Here is a 25,616-nt window from a genome sequence, read left to right on the forward strand (position 1 = left end):
CCCCCAATATGGTGCAGCCGCCCGCGCCGCCGCCCGTGCCGCCGCCGCCCGCGGGCCCCGCCGCCGCCCTCGGGCGCCCGCAGCGCGGCAGCCGCAGGTGGGGGGCTGCGCCCCGGGCCTGAGCCGGCCGCCGTCCCCGCCCCGGCCTGCGCGGCCAAGCCCGGCGGGCTCGCCTCCGAGGGGCACTTGCCGCTGAGGTGGAGCGTTTGCACCAGACGCTCCTGCTCCTGCCCCCCCCCTCCCCCTCCCCTCCCCTCCCCCTCCCTCCTCCCCTCCGGTCCTGTCTCCAGCGGGAGCGCGAGACGCTGGTCAGGCTCCGCGGCGCAGCTCGGAACGAATAATCGCCCCCGGTTGACTTGGATTCCGCCGGAGCCGCGCCGCGGCCGCCGCCGCCCGGGACCCGCTCGCCGTGTTTTTCGCTTTCTCCATTCTTCCTTAAAAAAAAAAAAAAAAAAAAAAAAAAAAGGCAAAACCAAACCAGCCAGCCAGCCAACCAAGAACCCGGTTTGTTGATCGCCTTGGTTTTTTTTTTTTTTTTTTTTTCACCGTTTGCGGGATTTGCAAACCGAGTTACATGCATGTCCAGTGGGGGTAGGTTTAATTTTGACGACGGAGGGTCCTACTGTGGCGGCTGGGCCGACGGCAAGGCGCACGGCCATGGCGTCTGCACCGGCCCCAAGGGCCAGGGCGAATACACCGGCTCGTGGAGCCACGGCTTCGAGGTGCTGGGCGTCTACACCTGGCCCAGCGGCAACACGTACCAGGGCACTTGGGCGCAGGGCAAGCGCCACGGCATCGGCCTGGAGAGCAAGGGGAAGTGGGTGTACAAGGGCGAGTGGACGCACGGATTCAAGGGGCGCTACGGGGTGCGGGAGTGCACGGGCAACGGGGCCAAGTACGAAGGCACCTGGAGCAACGGGCTGCAGGACGGCTACGGCACGGAGACCTACTCCGATGGAGGTAGGTGCCGCCGCGGGCGGGCTGGGCGCGGGTGGGGGAGCCGGCTTCTCTTGCCTCTTATGTTTACCTCTGGGGAAGTTGAGCTTCTCCCTTCAGTGGGGCCCTGTGCACCTGGAGCATCTCCTGGGGCTTCCTGGAAGCCATAGTTGCCCTGGCTACAGGTTGCCCCACTGCCTGGTGGGGGACAGCACCCCCGTACCAGCTGAAGGGTGTTGGGGGCTTTCCAGGCACAGAACCAGGCCCAGAACCACAGGGCTGAGACCAGAGACTGTTAGTGCATGAGCCGAGCGCAGGCCAGAGACCTGCTGGAAAGGCCAGACTGGGCCCTGCGCCCAGGGCCTCATCTGGGACCCACCAAGGGCAGAGGGGAGCAGGGAGACGGCCCCTTGCCCTTGTTGGTAGAGCTCCGTGGTGCCAGGCCGCCAGGAGTCAGGCCCCAGCTCTGTTCCTTGTTTTGCTGCCGTGCCGAAAGGCCTCCCTTAGTCCTGATCAACCCAAGCCAATGGAAAGGGAGCGATTGGGAGAGGGACACAAACCCAGAGCAACACAACACGGCAATAAACTTCTAGGTGGTTGGACGCGGCTAGCACAGCCAGAGAGGCTGCTGGAGGGAGGGGAGGCCCATCTGTTAGCGAGAGCCCAGGAATCTTGCCTTCCAGTGGCTGAATCATTTTCACGGTAGTTCAGGGAATGCTCTGTGCCTCCGTTCCAGCCGCCACATCCAGGGCTGAGCCTGTCCGCCTGCCCTGGCTGCAAGATGGGTTCTGTGCACAGAGCCCTGGCCGGCTGTGCAGCTTCCCCCTTGTCCCAGACACGCCAGTGTCCGAGGCGTGGAGTGTTTACTGTTCCTGGAAGCTAGACCCCAAACAAGCCGGCTCTCCAGATGCCCCCTTCCCCCATCCGGGAGCTTATCCCCAGAGTGGCTCCGTGCTTCCCTCTGGGTAATTTCTCAGGCATGGATGCCTGGGGAAGGCGTGGGGCACGGAACTGACTCGTGTGCTTCTGCCGGGCATGGAAATCGTGAACGTACGTGTGGTCTTCTCCCTGCCTGCCGCCTTAGCGTCTCATGAAGCAGGCACCGAACACCTGCTCCCCGGCCACATCCAGGACTGACGGAGGGCTGGAGAGTAATTATTATTTTGGCTTATGCAACCGAGAGGCAGGGTTCATTACTACTCAAAGGGGAGGAGGCGTGGGGGGGGCAGTTAATTATATAATGCTCCTGCCTGTCAAAGCCGCGCCCAGCCTCGTCCCAGGCGGTCTCTTCTGTGCTCTCGTTGTTTTCATGGAGCAGGTTGGAGAGCATCCGTGACCCTGGGGCGCAGGGGCTGGACTGAGCAGACAGCCCTCTCTGGGTTTCAGGCCGTGTGTGCGTGCAGGAGTGTGTGCGCGCGCGCGGCGAGGCTCGGGCAGCAGATGTGGGTGGCCGAGGTGGGTGGCTCAGCAGCCGGGCGCTCCCAGCTGGGCTTTTTGGGAGCCTAGGGGTAGTTGTCCCCCTGGGGGCTCTGGCCGTGCGACTCTGAGGATCTGTCTCTCCAGAGGTGTTCCCAGCTGTGCCTGAGCCAGGAAAGCAGCTTTGCGGCCTCCTGTGGGAGCCTGAGGAGAGGAGCCAGGCCCTGTCTCTGTGGATCTCCCCAGAATAGCTAAGAGTGCGAGCTAGCCCTCCAGGCTGCCCACTTTCCCCGAACATCTTGGGCGGCCTGCAGAAATCCGTCCTTCATTCAACAGATACTGCTATGGGCAGGTGCTCTGGGCTCTGGAAACCAGCGGTGAGCAGAGCAGACAGAAGTCCTGGTCCTCAGCTTCATTTCAGAGGGAAGGGTAGTAATCTCCTCTGTGCTCACTGGGGGAAGACAGGCTCTGATTCGGCAGCTGCCCATGAGTTTAGGGTCTGATGCTTCCTGACGTGGATCAGTGTTCTTGGGTCTCTGTCTCCCATCCAAGTGGCTGCATAGGGTTCTGCTCCCTAAAGCTCCTCACTTAGGTCCTCCCATGGTGCGGGCGGGGGTCAGGTCCAGTGTGCAGAGGAGGCCGGAGCCCCCAGCCTGTAGTGGCAGAGTCCTGGTGGGAACGTTGGTTTGTCCCGAGTGCAGCCCCGATTTCCCACATCACAGCACCTGTAGGCCAGCCAGGTAGCAGGGCGCCCGGGCCGGCGGCTCCCTCTTGGTTGGCCACGTGGCATGACGGAAAATTGGGATGATCAGACCAGACATCTGGTCAGAAAGGGGCCACCTTTCTGCAGCATGGTCCATGCTTCTCACCAGGAAGGAAGTGACTTGCCCTCCAGCAGTGCATCAGGCAAGCAGAGCCCAAGGGGGGTGTTGCGGCGTGGGTCTGGCTGCCTTCTCCCCGGTTGGCGGGTGGGCGTGGCACCTCATGCCCAGGAAGGGCAGGCGGAGCCTTAACGAGTTCGTCGTCCTGACTCCAGTCCGACTTTTCCTTTGCACGAGGGATGGGAACATGGGGCAGACATCAGCACAGCTCCTGAACTCCAGCCCAGCTCCCACTGCTGACTTTGGGAAACAGCGATTTTCATGAATAATGCACAAACGGCAAATGTATCCTACATTTGGCTGGAATTGGAATGGACTCCATTTCAACTGGGGCCCCTTCTGCCAACCCCTCCTCCTCCGGGGTTCATCCTCCCGCAAGTGCAAGGCAGGCGTTTTCTACCGAAGTGAGCCAAGTGATTTCCACAGTTGGTCGGTCTGCCGGGGGACCCCTTGGAGATGGTGAGGCCCTTGGGATGCGGGGTGGGTGGAGCACATGCTGTAGTTGCAACTGTTCTGCTGTGTGACCTTGGGCGAGTTCCTCAACATCTCTGAGCTTTTGTCTCGTGGTGCCTACAAAGGGCTGATAAGATCCGTAAAGTAAGTGGAGATTGATTGAGGTGTGTACACGGCTGTGCTGGGCTTACAGTAAGCTCTTGTGGCCACGTATCGCTCTAATGCTCTCACACGACACCTGGAGCGAGTGCCACTTATCATGGTCATGGCTGAACCAATAGCCAGGTGTGGTTGCGGTCATAATGATGCTAAAGGGCAACGTTAAATGCTGAACGCGTGCCGGACGTGGGGCGAGTGTTTGCATGCATTCTAGCCGTAATTCCTCTGCGGGGTTGGTTTCCTCCTTCCCTCCTGTCCCACACTGGGCAGCAGAGGCTCGGAGAGGGCAGACGGCTCAGCTGGTGGGTTGTTGGGCAGCACCAGGATTCGCGCTCAGGACAGTGATTCCAGAACCCCTGCTTTTGTGTGGCACACGTTCTCAAACTCCCTTGTGCAAAACTACCTCCTCGTTCCTTCCTCTTCCTCCGCACCCCGCTTCCCCTCCGGGTGCAGCAGCCTGGAGCTGTCGGCAGAGGCACAGCTGAGCTCCCAGGTGTCTCCTCCGTCCCGCCCGGGTGCGTGCGTCCCCTTCTGCGTGCGCCGGAGCCCTGAGCTCGGCCACACAGGTAAACAGTTCCTCCTGTGGTCATGTCTGCAGGACCCCCTGGGACCAGCGTTCCCCCCACGAATAAACCCTCCCACAGCCTGAGAGATGTGAGTCATCTCACACACCAGGCCTCCCCCCTCAAATGCAGATTCCGTTCACTGGCCCAGATCCCTCGGCCCACACAAATCACACACGCCCACGGTTAAAATTCCAGGCCCTCTGCGCCTGTGCGCACACACACGCACAATACACCTGTCACCCAGAGATGTTTCCACCCCGTCCCCCAAAACACAGCCACGTGTACCCTCCAGATCCCTCCCAGTGCGCCTGCTCCCCAGAAGCAGGAATCCCTGGGAAGGGAGAGCGCCAGCCTTCCAGGAGGGCTCAGGTTGCAGAGGGGCAGTGATGCGTTGTTTCCACTTTAAACAGGAGTTTATACCCTCCGTGCCCCTGTTGCTGGGGAAGCAGCCCTCATCCAAACAAAATAAAGGGCCAGGGGGCTTATTTTTGATACCAGACCGTGAATATGCGAAAACAAACTTAAAAAAAAGAAAGAAATCCAAATGCCCAGGTTAGGAAGGAAGGAAGCAGGTTCACGGACACGGGCCCCGGGCGACGTAGGCCCCTGGGGATTCGTTTCAGAAACAAAAGCAGCTCTCAAGTCGCCAGAGATAAAAGCCTGTCCTCACAGATTCTGGTTCAGCCACTTTGGCAGGGGAAGAGGCTCCGGTTGCTGAAAGGAAGAAAAAGCACAGAACTAGTTCTGTGTCGCCAATAATAGCTGAGACGGAGTGTTACCGCACGCGCCCCTCACCCAACACGCCCTGGAGCGAAGTGGGTGCTTTAGATCAGGAGCCCCACCGCACGCTGGTGAGGAGGGTCAGCACCCTCCGGAAATAGCCCCGCCGCCGCCGCGGAGTTCGCGAGAAGCCCTGGCTGACGGCAACAGTCCTCCCAGCTGACCGAGGGAAGAGGGGGCACGGCCCAGAAGACAGAGAGTGCCGGTGGCTGCTGGGGGAAAGCCAGGAAGCTCTGCTGCTGTTCCTGGAGGCTCACTGGCCTCTTCGCTTTCCCCCAGGCCTGCACCACTCCACAGTCAAGTGGCCGTGGTCTCTGAGCTGACAGGGTCGCCAGCCCAGCGTCACAGTGACAAAAGACGTGTGGGTCCGTGGGATCTCGAGGGGACGATGTTTGTTTGGACTTCCCACCGTGGTCACCCCTCTTAGATCAGCCACTGCCCCAGTTTAGGGTCTCCTGCCTCCTGCGGGGCACACGGTGGGTGGGTGAGCGCCGCCCTGGGTCCTGGCTTTGCCTCCGACTGGCTCTGTGCGTCCCACCAGGGGTTCTCTTGGACTCTCTGTGTCTTCCTTTAGGACAGAGGAGCGGCGGGTCCCTTCAGCACCGTGGAGAGCGCCACACCCCCGGCTGGCTCCGCTTCCTTCTCTCGGGACAACCCCTTGCAGCCAAGACCTTCCTGGCCAGTGACCCCCACCTGGCTCTGACCCATCCAGTACCCTCGGCCATGAGAAGTTTTTCTGTCCCTGCCCGTCTCAGGTTGGGTGCGCCTCTGTGCTCGCGGGGCGTGCAGGGGCTCTGCCGAGGCTGGCGAGGGAATGACGCTGCCTGTGACAGCCAATGAGAGGCCACCTTCCTCCTCACGTCAGAACCCGTGGGTTCCTCCTCTAGACCTACCCGTGGCTGCTGGCCACACGTGGCCTTTCCAATTTGAATCTGAATGAATTTCGAGGAAATAAAACATAGATAATCAGAGTTTGCCTCTCGCTAGCCGTATTTCAGGGGCTCGATGGCCACATGGGACGCGTGGACGGTGTAGAGATAGAACACGTCCCCCATCACAGAAGGCTCTGCTGGAGCGTGAGCCTCTTGTGGGGAGGCACGGGTCTGTGCCGGTCCCTGCCGGGCGTGCAGGGCCTGTGGTGGCGCCGGCATGCTGTTTGCGGAATGAACCAAGGCCGCGCCTCCCCACCATCTCGCCGCATGTCGCCTCACGGCAAGCCCCTGCAGCGGGCATGGGGAGCTAAAAGAGCTTTCCCTGAGACTGTCCTGCAGTGGGGCCAGCCTCGCTCCCTCTTCTCTGACAGCGTCGCCGTGACAGGTCCCCAGTGGGTTTCGCTTTGCTCCTGGCTCCGTCCTTACTCGTAAGACGCTCTGCCATCGTTCCCGTGAGCGAGGTGGATGGCATAGAACAAAGGGGACCTGTTCCGACCGTGTGCTGACGTCCCGAGCGCGCGGTGCCGTTGTGGCCAGAGGAAGCGGCGGGAGCACTGTGGAAAGCGTTCGCGGCAAAGCGCTGGGAAGAAGCCGAAAAACAAGCGGCCGTTCCTCTACCGGCTTTGTAACTCTCTTTGCTCTTATGGCTGCTCTGGCGTGACTAGTCCAGTCGCCGAGATGCATTTCCTGAACCCTCTGCTAGGCTGGAGGGGGAAAGCCACAGAGCCCAGGGCGGCCTTTAGGAAGTCGACCTGGGGTTCCTTCCTTCCTTCATCCGTTGAGGCGGCTGTCCCAGAACCCTAGAGACGGGAGGCTTCTGACCAGCCATGTGTGTCTCTCCTAGCTCCGGGGGCTGGGAAATTCGAGATCAAGGGGCGGGCAGGTTGGTGTTTGGCGAGGGCCTGTTTCTGGGGTGCAGACTGCCAGCCTCCCTGTGTCCTCACGTGGGGAAAAGGGCCGGAGGAGCCCTCGGGGTCTCCTATATCGGGAACGAATCCCATGCCTAGGGCCCGACGCTCACAGACATTCAGTTGCTCGCACGAGGAATACGGTAGGTAGTGAGCAGCGATGTCGAAGACACGAGATGACGTGACTTCTACCAAAAAGTCTGGAAGTGTAACTAAAATGTGTAAAATAACCAAGGGGTTTCTCACGCCAGAGTTTGGGGACTCTGGGGGAACCACCGCAGGGGAGGGAGGGGTCTGAGAAAGGAAGGGGGTTGCGTGTGTCCCTGAGAGCCACAGAAGGGCATCCCAGGGGAGGGGGACCACTGGGCTCAGGCTAAACCATGGCGGGTTGGGGTCTAGGCTCTGAGACTGGGGTGCTGACTCTGCAGGAGGCGTGTCCTCGTAGCGGAGTCATAATACTCTTTCCGTGGGCTGGCCCCCACCTTCCTGGGTGTCCGGAGGTCTCCCTGGTGCTCCTGGAGGCCTCGGGAAGGACCCAGGGTCCTCTGTGCCCCTGGGGGAGCAGGGGTTGGGCAGGATGCTGGCCCCCACTGTCGTTCCTCGAGGTCAGTGCTTTGCAAACTTGACTGTGCGTCAGAATCGCCTGGAAGGTGCCGAAAGCACATTTGCTGGTCTCTCCCTTGAGTTTCTGGCCTGAGATCCTGCCCGATAATGTGTGTTTCCAACACGTTTCAGTTGGCGCCTCTGCGGCTGGCCTGGGGACCCCCCTCTAGAAGCATGGCTCTGGGCTGGGGCTTCTTTTTTCTTTTTTTTCAAATTCGGTTAATTAACACAGGGTGTTTTATTAGTTTCAGAGTTAGAGTTTCGTGACTCATCAGCTGCGTGGAAGGCCCAGTGCTCATGCGTCCCGCGCCCTCCTGAGTGCCCATCCCCCCACCCCCCCACCTGCCCTCGGTTAGTTTCCTGGAGTTAAGAGTCTCCTATTCCTGGAGTTAAGAGTCTCTTATGATTTCCTCTTATTTTTCCCTCCCTTCCCCTGTGTTCGTCTGTCTTGTCTCTTAAATTGCACACATGAGTGAGAGCATGAGGATTGACTTCGCGCAGCATAATAGCCTCTAGTTCCAACCACGTCCTTGCAAATGGCAAGATTTCTTCCTTTCTGATGGCTGAGTGGTTTTCCATGGTCTATATGGGCCACATCTTCTTGAGCCATCCGTCTGCTGATGGACATCTGGGCTCTTTGCACAGTTTGGCTGCTGTGGACATCGCTGCTGTAAACACTGGGGTGCACGTGCCCCTTCGAGTCACTGTGTTTGTATCCTTTGGGTTAAGTATCTTGTAGCACAATTGCTGGGCCGTAGGGTAGTTCTATTTTCAACTTTCTAAGGAACCTCCGTACTGTCTTCCAGAGTGGCTATAAGGCTGGTGCTTCCTTTTTTTTTTTTTTTTTTAAGATTTTATTTATATCTTTGAGAGAGAGCGCGAGAAAGCATGAGAGGGAAGGAGGTCAGAGGGAGAAGCAGACTCCCCATGGAGCCGGGAACCCGACGGGACTCGATCCCGGGACTCTGGGATCATGACCTGAGCAGAAGGCAGTCGTCCAACAAACTGAGCCACCCGGGCGCCCAAGTGTGGGGCTTCTTAACGCCAGCCGTACAGCAGAGCCACTGAGGCTGGTTCCCCGGGGAGACCGTTAGACGTGCAGAATCCCAGCACCGTGCCCTCAGCCCCAGCCCAGGGGCCTCCAGGGCCGGAAGCCCACGTTTGCGAGATGTCCGGGTGGCTCGAATGGAGGACCTAGTGCACTAGTCCCAACCTCGGCAGCACGTGGAGTCGTCTGGCTGCGTTGGGAAATGCTGATGCCCGGGTCCCACCCGGAGACCCTGACTGAGCTGGTACGGGTGCAGCCTGGGCATCGGGATTCTTCAGCAACTGTCCCGGTGATCCTGATGTAGAGCTGAGGCGGAGGGCGACTCTCCGGGGGCGTCGCTGGGAGACTGGCTCGGAAGACACGGCTGGAAGGCAGGGCGGCCCCTGACCCGGGTCCCTGATACAAGCCGACGGGGCTGAGCCGCTGCTCTAGACAGTTCTTCAAACGCCGGGTCTGGGGGCTCCTGGAGGAGGTGCTGGGCTTCATTTAGAGTCCAGCAGCCTTGCAGATTCCCCAGCACGTGCCGATGCCCGGCAGGGAGAGCTGCTGTGTGCGCGGCGCCTCTGCCTCTGCCTCCGCCTTCCTTACAGGGCGCCGGCCCCCGGGTTTACGGACCCACCAAGATCCAGAGCAGCCTCTCGGGATCCCACACGGCCTGTGTCTGTGTGAGGGCCCTGGGGTCAGGACGAGGACACGACCGCGTGCGAACGAACGTCTGCCTCGTTCCGGGTTCTGGCCGGCGCGCTTTGCCGTGGACCCTGTTCCTTTGGGTCCTTAAAGCTGTGCTTCGGGGAGGCCCGCTCTCCCACGTCTGAGGCTTGTGCTCACAGCCTGGGGCGGCTTGGCGAGGCCACGGGGCTGCTGGGCTGTGGGGCCGGCCTAGTGCTGTCTGCAGCACCCGGGGAGGGGCAGGGGCTCCGCCTGGTGGACACTGGTCTTGGCCACCCCCTTGCTGTACAGTTGAGGCAGCAGAGGACCAGGGAGATGCCCAGGTCTGGTAGTAACGGAGAGGCAGGGGAGGGGGGCCTGGCCTCCCGAAGCCGGGCTTTCCGTGGCAGTGCGTAAACTCATGGTTTCTTCCAGGCTCCTCCGAGAGTGAGGGGAGCCGCGGGTCCTCTCCCAGGAATATGCAGGTTCCTGCACACGTGAGACATTTTGTGGGTACCTGTGGGTGTTCACAGACTCCCCAAGACTTGTCCGTGGACCCCAGGATAGGAACCGTCCCATTCTCCACGGCGGCCCAGGCTCGCGGTGCGCAGCAAGTGGGAAACGAGAGGAGGCGGGAGCCAGCGGCCTCCTACAGCCCGTGCGTCCGGAGCAAGGGCCCCGCCTTGCCTTCCTCCTCTGCCATGAACGCAGCCCTCCCCGCGTCGAGGCCCCAGGGCCCTCAGCTGCTCCCACAGGACTCCCCGGTCTGCCCCCCCAGACCGCATTTGACCCTCAAAACTTCTTCATCCTCGTGCTCCCCACCAGTCCAGCAACACTCGAGCCTCAGCGAGCATCTGGCCACGAGCTGGGAGCTGCCGGTGCCTTCTTCCGCTCCGTCGGCCTGGGCGGAAGGCAGGTCTCCCCCATTCTGGAGGGGAAAACTGAGGCCCGTGTTCTGCTCGTGGTCTGCTCCTGACCTCCCACCATGGGCTTGCGGGACAGGCTCCCCAGGGAATCTAGCAGAGGGCACGCCTCCGGGGCTGTCTGGGGCAGGGACCCTGGGGCCCACACCTGAGAAGCCCTTGTCCCTTCCTGTTGGCCTCTGCCTCAGGTGAGGACCATTAAGTGGAAAAGAGACCCCTTCGGACACCCCCGAAGGTGGCAGAGGGGTGGTCTCACTATAGGGAGCCCGGGAGGGATTTCCTGTGGGGAGAGTTTCAAGTCCTAAGGGAGGCTCGGGCAGGGGCCTCCATGGGAGGCACACACTGCAGACCAGTGCCGGCTCTCTCGGAGGCTGGTTGCAGACGCCAAGGTGAGGGGCTGTGAGCTGGTGCCCCGCTGCCCCCCTGGGGGCCGTGCACGACATTTCTGTGCCCCCCCTGCCCCGCTGTTTGCTTGCTTCCTGGTGAGTTCAAAGGCCCGGCTGTCTGTGGCTTGCTCTGGGGAGCAAAGGCAAGAGCTGGATGCTTTTCGATGAGGCTAGTGTGGGGAGACCGGACCCTCGGAGGCTCCGAGCCCTCTGGGCACACCTGCTCCTGGGAGGGTCCCTTCAAGGTGGATTGGAGGCTGGGGAGGGGGGCGGTGGTGTGCGTGGCAGAGACTGGTGGTCCCTCCCTGGGACCCGCAGCATGGAGAGCTGCAGAGATCCTGGTTGGCCGATGCGTGGACCAGAGGACGGCCAGCGGCGCGGAGAGCAGGAGAAAGGGCGTGCGGAGGCCCCGAGGAGGCCGGAGCCGGTGTGGCTCGTTAGAGGCCAGAGGGTGAGCTCGAGGGGGTGGGGGTCTGAGCGCAGCGTCCCGGCCCCCGGAGGGCAGGCACAGAAGGATTCAAGCGCGGCAGCCTCGTCGGCTGGTGTTCGTGTTCTTGTGATTGAGTTTGAATTCCGAGCTGCTTGTAGACTCACCCGCGGTGGTGACACACGCGGAGGCCTCCCTGTGCCCTCCAGGCAGTCTCCCCACAGGAAGCCCTGACGTAAGGACCGCACGGGCTGCGGCGGGGCTGTCCACGGAGACACAGAGCGTGCCATCAGCGGGGAGCCCCAGCCGCCCTGCCCAGCCACGCGCGCTCGCTCCCCTCCCCCACACCCGCTCCGCTGCTCTTCCTCCTGGCGCTCTCTCATTTCCAGAATGTTCTATCCATGGGATCGTACGGGGTGCCACCTTTCGGGACGGGCTTTTTTCGCTCCCTCTGGTTCTCTGGAGAGCCACCCAGGTCGCGTGTGCTTCCACACTCCGTCCCTTTTTCCTGCTGCAGACCAGGGTCCTGCGGTGTGCGTGTGCATGGACCGCGGCTTGTGTGACCACGTGCCATCAAAGACCACGAGCCGTCGAGAGGCCGCGATGAGTCCCACCCCTGCAGACTTGCACGGAGAGGCCGTTAGGTGAACGTGAGCCTTCGTGTCCCTGGGAGACACGCCGAGGAGCGTGGCTGTTGGACCGTTGCCGTGTGTGTGTGTGTTTGGGTCATCACGTTGGTTGTTGGGTGGGGATGGAATTGGGGGCCAGGGTGGAAGCTGGGGACCCCTGGGAGGGCGCTGCTGTCGGGGGAGGGGAGATGATGGCCCGGGTCTGGGCGGGGGCAGTGCTTCGGGGAGACACAGCGCCCTGAGGGTTGGCGGTGGGCTGCGCAGGCAGGCGGAGCCGGGACAGCCAGCTCCCAGGTCAGGGCCGACCTCCTGTTTCAGAGGGGGCTCCGAGGGCGGGGCGGTGTGCGGTGGGAGAGCCTGGAGGGTGAGGGTGGAGTGCGCAGAGAGAAGGCGGCTCTGATCCAGGTGGGGGCACCGTCCACGGGGAGGCGGCACGAAGTCGGGAGGGCCCAGACTGAAGGGAAGAAGCTCCAGGACTCAGAATTGGGGGGGAGAGGGAGGGTGACCGGGCGGTGGACGTAGTCAGGCAGGCGGAGGGGAGGGCGCTCCTGGGGTTGGGGGCAGGGAAGACAGCAGAGACAAAGACGGCCCGGGATTCAGCCCCGGGTCCCCCCTTCTCGTCCGGGAGGCCTCCTGACCATCCCTGCACGCCACGAGGCCAGGAGCAGGCGGCTGTGCCCTTTCGAAGACGAGGAAGCCACGGTTGGGGGACGCGGGGACCTGCCCACGCCCCTTGGACAGCAGCAAGGGAATTGCACGACATAGGTCCCGAGCCCCGCGGGAGGGTCCCGCAGGCAAAGGTTTCTGCGCGTCCCCTGGTCGCCCCCTTGGGCTTCCTGTCCCGGACAGGTGGTTCCGTGTCGCGCCGGCACCAGGAGGGGACAGACAGTCGTGCAGTGACATGGATTTGCTATCATCCTTGTGCAGGTACAAGTGACCGGTCACAAAGGTTGCCTGCGGAAGTATACACTTCAGCGGTGTCTAGTCTGTCACCCCCTAATTTTAGAACATTTTTCTCCCCTGAGAAAGAGACCCCGCCTGCGCTGAGTCCCGCCCTGGGCCACCCTGACCTGCTTTCTGTCTCGGGAGCGGCTGGGCCTGGACACTTGGTGTGGACGGGCGTCTCCCTGAGGACTGGCCAGGCCGGTCTGTCCACGTGTCCGTGGGCCGCGCGCATGTCTTTGGAGACGTATCTGTTCAGATCCTTGCCCGCTTTAAAGTTGGGTTATTTGATTTTCTGTCGTTGAGTTGTCAATTTTTAAAAAATACATTGTAAACAGTGACTTGATGTCCAGCGCTTGACCCCTCCGCCGGGATCCCGTGTGGCCGCTGCCTGCCCCAGGGCACAGTGGATTCCTTGAAATAAGCTCGATGCCTTTGTCTTGCCCCAGAACACTGAGCGTGGCATCAGGCACACAGTAGGGCTTCAGCTGATGTTGACTTGATGGACGCAGGACCACCGCCCATGGGCGAGGCGGTCGGGATGCTGTGCGGGCTGTGCCGTGGGGGCTCGGAGGGGTCTGCTTCCCCCGCCGGGGAGAACAGCCGCGGTGTCTGCCCACGGGTGTTTAGTGAGCGCTGACTGTGTGCCTGGCCATGAGCCGGCCCCGGCACGAGGGGACCGTGCCCGTACATGTGTTACATGACTCCCCGTTCCTGCTGACGGGATGGAAGGAACGGGGCCGGGGAGACAGGAGAGACAGCAGGTGTGAGACAGCCTGCGGGGGAAGGGCTTTCCCCCGGAGATGGTGGGGAGAGGTGGGCAGGCTGGGGGGGTCCCCGGTGCTCCAGGAGGAGGGTTTGTAAGCGTGCGCGGGCCGAGGAGCACGGGGAGCCAGCGTGGCCGTGTCCTGCAGCCCCGTGTCGAGGCTTTGGGCCGTCCCTGGCCATGGAGGCTGCAGCCTAACCCTTTGGGTCTGCCCAGAGCCCAAACCCTGGAAACCTGTAAACCCTCTGGGGACGGAGGGCCTGGCCTGGTTGCTCTCCTGCATGCCACGCCACCCGGACAGCGTGGGGCCGAGCGGCTGTGTCTGCGGGGCAGGGCTCCGTCTGGAGGAAGTGAGCTGTGGATCCCCGAGAGAGTGCGGCAGGAAGACAGCGGAGGTCAAGGTTTCCTTGGGGCTGGACGCGGCCCTGGAGACCGTGGCCACGAAGTGTCCACCAGCACGGAGTGTCCTGTCAGCCGGAGGCCGGGGCTGGGGCGAGAGGCGGGCAGGAGTGCGCCGGTCGGGGGTGCGGCGGACGTTAGCGGACAGACGGGGAGGAGGAAGGGAAGGCAGGAGAGACCAGGAGAGGGGGAGAGAGACAGAGATGGGGAGAGAGACAGAGATGGGGAGACAGAGACAGAGATGGGGAGAGAGACAGAGACAGAGATGGGGAGAGAGACAGAGATGGGGAGAGAGACCGAGAGGCCGCAGGGGTCAGCACCGGGGCTTCCAAGTGCCCTCCTGCGCCGCTGCCCCTCAGGAGGGCCGGCAGACCCCTGCCTGCAGGCCTTCCCCTCCACCCACGGTGGCCGGAGGAGCTCCTGTAGAAACATCCAGAACCCCCTCGGGGGTGTCGAGGCCCTCCAGCCGGGGCACCCAGGAGTGCGTCCGCCCTGAGGTGGGAAGGTCTGGTTTATTCCTCGATGCAGGAATTCCTGCGGGAACCCTGGAGGGGGGAGGCGTCTAGCCTGTGGTGGGGCCGGATTTTGCAGGGGTGGATCGGTGCGGGTCTGAGCGTGGGGCCGGGCTTTGCGGGGTTCACTCTGCTCTTCCTCTGGTAGCCTCAGGGACTCTGGCTGGTGGCTGAGGAAGGAATTTCAGGAAAACCCCACGTCCAGGGCCTGTCCTCCTGGACTGAGACAGGCGTCCGGAAGGAGTCATCACGGGGGTGTGGGTGAAGGGCTGTGTGCTGGCCGCCGGCCGGCCGGGCCCCTGCTGCCCCTCCCTCTGCTCTCCCGGTCTCCCCTCGGAGCTGCTCTGTCCGGAGACGCCTGTGCAGCCCCCCGTATCCCTCCTTGCTCTGAGCAGCAGCGTCCCGGGGGCACAAGGACACACTGCTGGCTGCGCCTCCCCAGGCCCGGCACGGACTTGGAGCTGGTGTTCATGGGGGTTGCAGGGGCAGGCAGGGACCGGAGCCCTGTGTGTCCTTGGCCTGGGCCACCCTTGGCCGGCCACGCTAGCATCCAGCAGGATAGGTGTGAGGTTCGTCCCGAACTGTCGGGCCCTGCTCTGGGGGGCTGGCCGGGGGGTAGCGCTACCCCAGGACGTTGGCAGCTGCTCTCGGTGCTGTTTCCGTTGCTGACAGAAGCACAGCTTTGGCGACCGACTGCCGTGCTTTGCTGCCCGTCTACACCTCGGGTCGAGGCTAGCGAAGAAAGGAAGTGCGTTCCTTCTGCCCACCCCCCGGGTCCATCCATGGAGCCCCTGAGGGTCTGCACACCCCAGACTGGGGGCCTCCGCTCCCACCTCCCACCGTCCCTCGGGAACGGATCTCAGGTCTGAGATCCGACTGTCCCCCTCTGTGTCCCGACGGGGATCCTGACCCGGGCGCTCGACACTGCACAGGCCGTGGGGGTCCCTGGGCTGCGGAGCGGGAGCCCCCCCGGGTGCCCGGGAGGGTTGTTACTTGACGGTTCTGGGACGTGGAGGTGCGTTCCCACGGGCAAGGATGGCCCCCCAGGAAGGCTGCCTCCACCTCCCACCGGGGCCGCTCTTTGCCGGGTGCAGAGTCAGTGCAGACAGACCCCACCGGGCACATGCCACACCCGCTGCGGACGCACAAGTCGGGGATTCCTGGTGGGTCAAGAGTCCTACACTTCGCCACCGTCGGCTTTAGGGCCTTCCGTGGCCACAGAAGGGAAACCCTGTACCCAGCTGTCCTCTCCCTAACCCCTGCCCCTTCACAGCCACCGAATCTTCTCTCTGTCCCTGGGTTTGCCGTCCTGGACCTTTCATGTACAGGCGCCACAGCCCCTGACAGCCCCCTCGGTCCGTGCGTGCGGCCACGCGTGCCAGAGCTCTGTTCCCTCTACGACTTGCCGGTGTCCCAGGCATGGACAGGCCGACGCCGGCTCCCCCCGTCCGCCGTGGGCTGAAGGGCGCAGGTGTCTTGGGACGGGCGTTTTCTTCTCTCTCGGGGGTGCCCCGAAGCACGGAGCTGCCGGGTCATGGGTGACTCCGGGTTTCATTGTTGGGGGAACTGCCAGACTGTTTCCCAAAGTGTCTGTACCACGGTACCTTTCCACTCAGCTTAGTTTTAAAAAGAATGTTCTGGAAGATCAGAAGTCCTTACCAGCACCACCCCCCGCTCCAGGGGGTGAGGAATGGATTTCTTTCTGGACGTGGCGAAGTCTGTGTTTGGAGAAAACCCTAACAGGGCTGGAGATGGCGGCTGTGCAGGACACGGGGGGCACTCGCTGTCCCCCGCACGTGGTCCCCACCACAGTCCTGCCCCTCGGCCCCCACCCGAAGGCCTGCTCTCCGCCTCCTCCTGCCGGTCGTGTTCCCGTCATGTGTCTCTGTCCCTCTAAATCCCAGATCCAAGAGGTTCTTGGCTCTCTGCGTGGTCTCTGCCCAGCTCCTGGACGGTTCTCCGCAGGCGGAGGTGAATGTGTGGTCACGTGGAGTGGGGGGTCTTCTCCCCGTGCTGCAGAAGATGGAGGCTTCGGTGTGGGGAGGGGGGCAGAGGAAGCCCCCTAGCTAAGCAGTGACCGTGATCCCGCTCTCCACGGAGAGGTCTGGGGAGAGGAAATGACATTGACGTGCAAGCTAGTCCCTGTGACCAGACCACCGACCTCCGAGGAGCCCTCTGTTGTTCTCTGGGATGGCAGACTCTGGGAACCCGCATAAAGGTGACGGAGTTCTGGGGCACCCTCAAGAAGATGGCAGGGACCTGGGGGTTCACCCTGGGATGATAACAGGCACAGGGGGCCTCTGTGGGGCAATGGCCATCGGGGGCTCCGTGGGGCTGTGGCAGATACAGGGGCCTCTGGGGGCCGTGGCCATCGGGGGCTCTGTGGGGCTGTGGCAGATACAGGGGCTCCGTGGGGCCGTGGCCAGAAGGTGGGGCCTTTCAGCGGCTCCATCCTTCACTCTCTGGCCGAGTCACGCGAGGTCCCCATGTTCAGTTCCTGTCTTGCTGCAGATCTGGGGGTTGGGTACCATGGTCCCCCTTTTATGGACATGGAGTCTGAGGGTTAGTAACCCGTCCAGCCTCATGGCTGGTGGTGGAGCTCGACTTGCGTCCAAGTGGCCTTGTGGGAGGCCTGCCCCCTGGGAACTGGCCCAGAACTTGGGAAACTGAGGCCTCGAGGTCTTACGGGGGCTTAGTGACAGCCTTGAGGGGGTTGGAGCCCCTGTGTCCCGCTGTGGCCGTGGGTGCATGTATGGGGTGATGGACCGCAAGCCACGTTGAGAACCTCGTGGCCCCAAGGCGGGGCGCTCAGCCGGGCTCCTGGTGTACCTCTGGTGTGTGTGTGATGCCCCAACCCTGAGAAGCGACACAGAGGGAGCGGCAGGGGCTTCCGTCTGAAGGCCAGATGGAAGCTTGGCCAGCAGGCGGCTTTCCAGCAACAAGATTGTTGGTTCTCACAGGACATGGTGTAAACAGGAAAGTGATGGGGGGCTGCTCCTGCCCAGCCTCCTCCCAGATGCCACCCCTCCCCCGGGTCCGTGCTCTGCGCAGGCCGAGAGTCCGATCGGTTCCCAGACTCTCCGGGTGCTTCTCATGGGAGAACATGGGTTCTCGGCCCCAAGGGGCACTGGTCACCTGGAGGGTCACCTGGGTGCCGGCCCACCTACAGGGGCTCTGCCTCACTGGGGCTGGGGCCCTGGGAATCTGCATTTCAGCAAGTCCTAGGTGGCGCAGATGCTGCCCAGGAGACCCAGGGCAGACCCAGCAGCCATGATGCACAGACAGCCCTCCAGCGGACCCTCTGCTGGCCTACTTCTCAGACCACCACGGCCTCCTAATGAATTTTACTTAAACACGGTGATTGCTTTGGACCAGCACCATCCTCAAGTGCTTTCCAAGTGTCAATCGATAATTTTCCCATAAGAAACACACGGTGGGGCGGGGGGGCCCCTCTTGTCATTGTGTCCATTTCACAGATGGAGACAGGTGAGGCTCAGGGGTCAAGGAATCTTCCCAGGGTCGTGTGGCCACGCTCAGACCTGCCCGACTTCTGACCACTCTGGTGGAGGGCCCTTTTTGAGACGGGCTGATCCCTCATTTCCTGCCCGTGTTCCCATTAACCCCTGACCTCAGAGGGACCAGCCTTGCGGGCCTCGGGCGGCTGTGGAGCCTCCGTGCCCACTAGGTGACCCGAGGGGGAGCATGGACCCAGGAAAGGTGTTCCCCGGATGGCGGGATTCGGAGTAACACCGTCTCTGTGCGGCCTTCGGTTCCGGGGGGTGGAGGAGTCAGGGCTGGGGGCACGGGTGGTCCCCGCTCCCTGAGGCCTGGCAGGATGGCAGTCTGGAAGCTGGTGGGGGAGACAGCCAGGTCTTCTCAGCCTGTCGAACCATTCCCGGCCCTCAGAACGAGCCCTCTCTGCGGGAGCGGCTCTGCGCACGGGGGTGTGAGAACCAGCAGGCCTGGGGGCGCGTGTGCGGCTGGAGCCGGGGCCCGCGTTCCTCCGGGGCCTGCGTTCCTTCTTGCTGACTTCTCCCCTGCCTTTCGGACGGTGGTGGAGGCAACTGTCCAGAACCCGGGCCTGGGTCTCTATCAGGCACACCTGGTTACGGTCCTAGCCCAGCTGTGTCCTCCGTGCCAGAAGTTTGGCCCAGTAAGTCTGGGCACCCAGCCGGAGAAGTCCTTGGCGTGGCGCAGACACACTGTGTGCCCTGGGCAGTGTGGGCTGTGCTGTTCCTGTCGGCGGGGAAAGGAGCCTCCGCCCTCCCCTGTGAGGTCAGGGTGACGAGGCGAGCAGAGTCCGTCTCCCTGGGGAGAGCGGCTTGGAAGGGACATGGGGAGCCCCGGCTGGGGTCCGCAGACCCACTGCGACTTCAGACTTGCCCCGCACGGCTGGCCTCACGGAGTGTGGGCCTCCCCCGAGGACGGGGCCGTCAGGGGTCAGAGGTTCCTGTCCGCTCTGCAGGGAGCCAAGCGGGGGATCTCCGCGCTCTCCCTGCTCTGTGATCTTGGGAAAGTGCCCTCGTCTCTCCGCACCCCGTGGGCCCATGTGGAACGACCGCACGTGGCGCTCGACCATGACGGCTCAGCAAGCCGCCGTGGCCCGTGCCCTTCAGACCCGGCGCTCGTGGTTCTTGACCGCCGGGCTCCCGAGCAGGGGTTTCCAGGTGCGTCCCTGCTGATGGGAACGGGTAGAGGGGCGTCTTCGAGGCGACCAGAATCCTTGAAGGAACCGTCCTTATACGGAAATGAGATTTTGGAAAAGTACTTCCCCGGACCTAACAACTGCCCAGACTTGGAGGAGCAGACTGCCCTCCCCCGGGTGTGGGCGACCATGCACGGCGCAAGCCCCCGGGAGCCGGACGCCCCTGGGGCTGGGGCCGCATGCATGAGGCCAGCCCAGAAGGCTTCACCGTGCACTGTCCCTGCTCTGGGACGCCGGACGGGGCAACGCACTGGGGACAGCGCCAGGGTCCATGGCTGCCTGGGGTTGCAGGGAGAGAGGACCGGGCGGAACACAGGACTTGTAGGGCAGCGGGGTGACTCTGTGGGGGTACGTGCGTTTGTGCAGACCCACAGAAGGGCCCGCGTGTCTCCTGCTGTCAACCCTGCACTTCGGCCCGCATCGATACTGGACCATTGACTGGGACTAATGAATGCAGGGGAACAAAATGGTGGCCCGGGGGCATCTGGAAGGCCTGTGTGCTTCCCACTCAATCTTTCTGTAATCCTGAAACTGCGCTTAAATTTAGAAACAAAACAAAACAAAACCTCTTCCCGTAATGGACCTGTGTGGGGAGTAGAGGGTCAGCGTGGACGCCTGCCGCGGACCCCCACGTCGAGAACGGGGAGAGGCTGGTCTCGAGCCTAGTTCCGGGCCTTCGAGCCCCCAGTACACTCAGGTGCGGCCACCCGCCTGCGTGGCTCCTCGTGCCCGCCCCCTGCCCCCGGGAGGCCGGGGGCACCGCCCACACCTCTGCTGGCTGGAAGGAGGGTGAGTGTGAGCGAGAAGGCTGGGCTTGCTGCTCTCCGCTGGAATCTGCTTTAACTCTGCGCCCTCGGACCCCAGGGCGCCCTCCGTCCCAAGGAGACCCCTGACCTCGGTGAGGCTTGGCCCCTTTTCTCCAGCTTTCCCCAGCAGCCTGCTCAGGCCCCGGGCCGAGCCCTCAGCAGGCTGGCGTCCTCTGCGGGCAGCGGGGCCCCGTGGCGGCACCCCCATGAGGTCTGAATCCTACCGGAGCCTCGGGCTCCGCAGCCAGAGCGGTGAGGACAGGATGACGGCTGAGGGGCCCTCTTGCCCATGTCCCTCCCTTCCCTTCCCCGCTCACGGCGTTCTACCTGCGCCAAGATCACGTGTGCCCCGAGCTGCAGGTTCCGTCAGGGCCCCAGACACACCCCTGCCCGGCCCCACCTGCCCAGAACGTCGAGCGGCTAACTTTGTGCCTCGCTGTCGGGTGTGGACGTGTGTTCCGTGGAGGATTTTCGGTCGTAACTGCGAGGCGGACGCGTCCGGGGGCGCCCAGCCCTGGCCCACCCCCTGCGCGCCTCGCCACGCCACCGCGCGCAGCTGCACCCGTTTGCCGGACTGGCGCCCTCTCCCAGCGGCGCGGCACCTGCGGTGCCCCGACCCCTCCCCGCCTTCCGAAGGCTCCGGAGCTTCTCTGGGCGGCTCTTCCGTGGACGCACGCTCCAGAGGCTCCCCGCCGTCTACCCGTATGTACACACACGTTCTGTGGATCACACGTTTTCTGGATTTCCCTTCGCTGTCTCCAAATCCCCTGTCTGTCCTCGGTGCCCCCCCCCCCCGCTCCCTGGGCCTCCCCTGCGCCTCTCCCTGCCTCTTGCTTTCTCGTGGTTCACTCCCTCCCGTGGCTGGCCGCCATCCTGCAGCAGCTCTGCGGGGAAGGGTTCCCGGAAGGCTGTTTCAGTGGCTTCGCTGCTGAACGGGTCCCTTACAGAATTCTAGGCCAGCATGGCCCCGACCTTGGGGCGGGGGCAGCTGCCCCGGACGGCTCGGTTTCACGGCTGCGGAGGAGGCCTCTACGGATCCGGTTCTCCGTCCTTCACGCACGGTCGCCCCAGGTCCCCGCGGTGTTTAGTACCTTCATTCTTGGGGCCGGGGTCGGGGGCCGTTCCTGAAACCCGCAACGCCGCGATTTGGTGGGAACCTTTCCCTCGTCGTGCTGGCGTCCGTGAGCCCCTCCGGCCCGGCCCCTGTCGAACGCCTTCGGTAACGCCCCGGAACCCCTGCTGTACGGGCCTGGGCCCCGGCGGGCGCGCGCCGGCTCCGGTTTGCCTCTCACTACGGTGCCTGCTTCTTCTTTTTGTCGCAGGTTCTGGAGTTTTCCCGAATTCATCCTCCAGCTCATGCTTTGCATTTCCGGGCACTCGCTCTTTGTCCCTGACTTTCCCTTTTTGTCGCTGACGGGCTCTTTGCTCCTTGCCGATGCGGGACCTTCTCTCCACGATGTCACTTCTGGGCTCCTGCCGTCTTCCGTTCTCTGTTTCTCATGATTCTCTCCAGTCCCACCCTCTCCCCCCTGCATTTTTGGTATGTTTGGCTCTTTCTTCTGCCAGAGGCTTTCCCCAAACGTCAGATGGCCCCTGGCGGACTGTTGTTATGGTCGTTTCAATATTTTATTTGAGCGGGAGCACAAGCGGGTGAGGGCAGAGGGAGAGAGACCCGCTGACTCTGGGGCTCCTTCCTAGGACCCCAAGATGCTGACCTGAACCGACGTCAGACCCTTAACCAACTGGGCCTCGCAGCCGCCCTCACAGTCCAGTTATTAAAGTGAGAGGCCGAGCAGCCGGCCGGCCCCGTTCAGCCCCTCCCGAGGCTCTCTGCCCCTGCCAGGCTGGGGTGATCCTAGACGCCTACCCCTGGGTCGCCTGGGAAGGCCAGCAGGGTCTCTGTTCAGAACAGGGCCTTCCTCTCGGGAGTCAATGTCTGGCTCCTCTCTCCTGGGGACCCCCAGGTGCGATCTTCTGGGTCTGTGTCTCCGGAACCTTCTTTCTGTGTGCTACAGGACGGAACGGGTGTGTGTTCTCTGCACCCTGGGTCTTATACGGGTTTGCCGGGGCTCCCATAACCCCTCGGCGTGTGTCGGGTCCCAGTCTGGAGGCCCAGATCGAGGTGCCGCGGGTGGGGCTCTCCCGAGGCCGCTCGCCCGTCTTCATGCGTGTGCTCCCTTCTGGTGCACACACCCCTGGTTTCACCCCTTTCTCGCAGGAACAGCTGGGGCGGGGCGCAGGCTAACCGCTTCCTCTTTCTTGCTGTGCTCAAAGACCACACGGAGTTTACTGTCTTCCCTGGTTTCAGGACCGCAGTTCCCTGGGGCTGACGCAGCCTGTCGGGCAGCTGTCCCCACCGTCCACGTCCAGCAGTCTGTTCCCATAGGCCCCCTGCTCGCGTTAACGCCTCCCCTCAGGGCTCGCACCCACCGTCCGACTTTCTGTCCTGGGTTTGACTTGCTTTCAGTATCTCCTCCAAGTGGAACTGTGCAGTAGTTATCTTTTCCCTAACGTCGTGTCCTGCACGTTCACCCGTGTCCTGGCACGAGTCCGACTCCCTCCTCTTCGGGCTGAGTGATGTGCTGGGGCATGGGTCGACCCCACTTTCCTCACCCTATCGGTCCATGGACCCTTGGCTTGCTTGTGCTTCTTGGCTGCTGAGAACGCGGCGTGCAGAGCCCCTGCCGTGCACCCCACCCACCAGGTCGGGGCCCCAGGCTCCTCCGGTCATTCTGGGTTTATTTTCTGGGGGAGCCGCGTGCTGTCTCCCACGGCAGCGGCGCTGTCCCACGTGCCCGCCGGCGGCTCTCCCTGCTCTCACCAACACCACCTTCCGTGGCTGTGACCGTGGCCGTCCTGGTGGGCGTGAGGTGGGGTCCCGCTGTGGGTTTGACGTGTTTCCCGGACGGCGAGCGGCGTCAAGAATCTGCCCAAGCGCCTGTTGCCTCACTTCCTTCCACCGCGGTCCCGTCTGCAAAGGCCGTGTCGCCAGGTACGGCTGGTCCTGAGGTACCGGGGGGCACGAGTGTGACATGGAGGATGAGAGCTCCTGGGGAGTGGCCTGCCATCCCCCGCGCCCGTGTCTGCAGAGCCCGAGGTGTCCTCGTGGAAGGTCCCCGCTGAACTCGGATTTCATATCGTCACCAAAAGCTCGTCTCGTGTAAGTGTGTCCCAGAGCCTCGGCTTTAACTCAGCGCCCTGGGCCGCATCTGACAGCTCTGTCCCCGAGCCACAAGTAGAAGGAGCCTCCGGGCGTCGGGGAGAGAGTCGCAGCGATGGCAGCTTGCTCGCAGCCTGAACTAGGACAGGAGGTCTGCCCGCCCGAACGGGCCCGCTACCCCCAGGCCTCCCCACCCCCACTCCCCCTCCTCACAGCCCTCGTGGGTGCCAGCCATGGACGGGGTCTCTGTGCCAGCGTGGGCCACACGGAGCCTGCAGAGTGACACAGAAGCGTCCCCATGACTGTCCCCCGCTTACAGCCAGCTTGACTCCGGGAAGGTGCAGCAGACGCCGTGGGGCTGGTGGGGTCCCCCCGGGGGGAAGGTGTCCACTCCCGGGACAGGCAGCCCAAGGCAGGAAGAGCTCATGGTCAGGGCAGGGGTGGGAGGAGGGCAGAGGGTGGGGAGCACCCCTGCTGCTCCACGTTTGCCCCTCCACTTGGGGCAGTGGGCCCAGGGCAGCCTCCCCGAGCAGGGCACACCCCCACCAGCTTTGGAGCTGCCAAATGACCGAGCGCAGAAGCTCGCCATTCGGGGTGGGGTGAGTCTGTGGGGTTGAGCTGAAGGACACACACGGCGGAGACCCCCGTCGCCTCGGCCTGTGGGGCTGAGCTGAAGGACGCACGCGGCGGAGACCCCCCGTCGCCTCGGCCCCTCCCTCCTCCACCTGTCCCTGCGGGGGACACTGGTCTCCGGCTCTGCTCCTGGACAGCACCGGCGTGTGAGTCACTGTTTAGACGGACAGGCTGCTGTGTGCTGGAGCAGAGGGCTTCCGGGTCCCTTGTCCTGGCCCCTTGCCCCGGCCACGTCTCTCCCCATCGAGGCCATGCACCAGCCATGAGGAGAAGAAGGAGTCAGAGCCCAAGGCCCACCCGCTCTGGGCAGCTTGCAAGCTGCGCAGGCAGGGAGACGTGTCCCCCAAAGCCGGGCATCCCCCCTGCTGTGGAGTGCCGGATGCTGGCCTGGAGGCCACGGGTCCTGTGTGGGAGTGTGGTCAGCTCCGTGGATGGGGGTACCCCACGGTGTTACTGCGGGGGGCGGGCAGCTGGGTTGGGTTGGGTGAGATTCGAAAGGCACGGTGGGGGTTGAGTCAGGGCAGGCTGTGTGGACACGTGTTACACAAGCCCTTGAGGTGTCAGGACTTGTTCTGCCTTGGGGTTGTGGGGGACAGTGATGGGGGTAACAGACCCCTGATTGAAGTCTTTTGGGGCCGCGCTGCAAAGCTTTGGATTCCACACCTGGACTGTGTCTTACCTCTGCTGTGGGGCGGGCCTGTGAAGGGGAGGGCCTGCGCGAGAGACAGTAGGGAGCAGTGGGGCGTGGGGCAAACCGGAGGGCACACTCTGTCTAGAGGAGGTGGCCACTGCTAAACTGTACTGCATTTGCCGTCTGGGAACAACGATTTAGGGTTGCCGGATCCTGTAATCGTAGGAGAACGAAGAGCTAAACCTTTGTGTGAAACGTCTTGGTTTTGAAATGTTGGCATTCCAGTTTTGTTTTGTTTTTTAAGAGTTTATTTATTTGAGAGAGAGAGAGAGAGACACACAGCAAGAGAGGGAACACAAGCGGGGGAGTGGGAGAGGGAGAAGCAGGCTTCTGAGGACCAGGGAGCCCGATGGGGGGCTCCATCCCAGGACCTCAGGATCATGACCTGAGCCGAAGGTAGATGCTTAATCCACTGAGCCACCCAGGGGACCCATAATTCTAGTTTTTTATAAGAACACTGTTGGACAAAATAAACCTGTATATTGGTGAGTTTCTGGTTTATAGACCCTGTGACAGGGAGTTGGAAGAGTGTAAAGCCCTTCCAGGGTGGGGAGCCCCTTGGCGGACCTGGGTTGAGACCTAGTCTGGGAACCCAGGACGGACTCCACACTGAGGGCCGCCCTCTTCCTCCTGTGACTTACGGCATGAGGGCTTTCAGGTTCCTTCTATGGACGAGGAGACTGAGGGTCAGAGAGGTTCCCATCACACAAGTAAGTAGAGCAAAGGAGACGAGTCTGCGTTTGTTGGTTTATTTTTCCTTCTTATTCTGCTGTGGTGGGATATTCCATATATGGGAAAATCTGGAAAATCTGGAGTTTTAACCACTCGTTGTGTGGTTCAGTGGCAGTGTATTCCCAGGTCACACAGCCATCCTATCTACTTTCCAAACTTCTCCATCACCCTAAATAGAAACTGACCCCATCAGAGAACAAAACCTGTTTCCCCCCTCCCCCGACCCCAGGCACCGCCCTTTTGTCTCTGAACCTGACTGTTGGAAGGGCCTCCTGTCCAGGTTCTCGGGGGTCGTGTGTCCTTCCTGGGTCGACTTGTTTCCCTGAGTCCTCTGGGGCACCCACACGGTAGCGGGTGGCAGTTTTGTAGCTAAATGATACTCCACTGTGTGGATGGACCCTATTTGGGTTTCACGTTCTTCCGTAGAGGGACACCTGGTCCGTTTCCACCTGTTGGCTGTTCTGAGTGATGCCGCTGTGAGTTGGGTGTGCAAACACTGCCTTGGGTTCTTCTGGGCGTGCCAGGTCTGCTGGTTGCAGTGCCCTCGTGTCCCACATGCTGAGTGTCCTACTTAC

The 25,616-nt window shown here is 62.6% G+C and overlaps 1 protein-coding gene across 2 annotated transcripts in view; it reads left to right on the top strand.

The window, feature by feature from the left end:
- The first annotated feature begins 106 nt into the window (after positions 1-106).
- Positions 107-25,616, top strand: part of JPH3 (junctophilin 3) — a 70,122-nt gene continuing 44,612 nt past the window's right edge. Inside the window, exons 1-2 of one of the 2 annotated variants that reach the window (XM_059382251.1) lie at positions 107-960; positions 5,766-6,162. In XM_059382251.1, coding sequence (XP_059238234.1) covers positions 579-960; positions 5,766-6,031 — 648 coding nt within the window. In that variant the 5' untranslated portion in view covers positions 107-578 and the 3' untranslated portion in view covers positions 6,032-6,162. Of the gene's footprint in view, positions 961-5,765; positions 6,163-25,616 lie in introns of those variants that run through there. The other variant, XM_059382249.1, reaches the window with a different exon arrangement.

The sequence above is a fragment of the Mustela nigripes genome, chromosome 17, assembly GCF_022355385.1.
Source record: "Mustela nigripes isolate SB6536 chromosome 17, MUSNIG.SB6536, whole genome shotgun sequence".
Taxonomy (NCBI): domain Eukaryota; kingdom Metazoa; phylum Chordata; class Mammalia; order Carnivora; family Mustelidae; genus Mustela; species Mustela nigripes.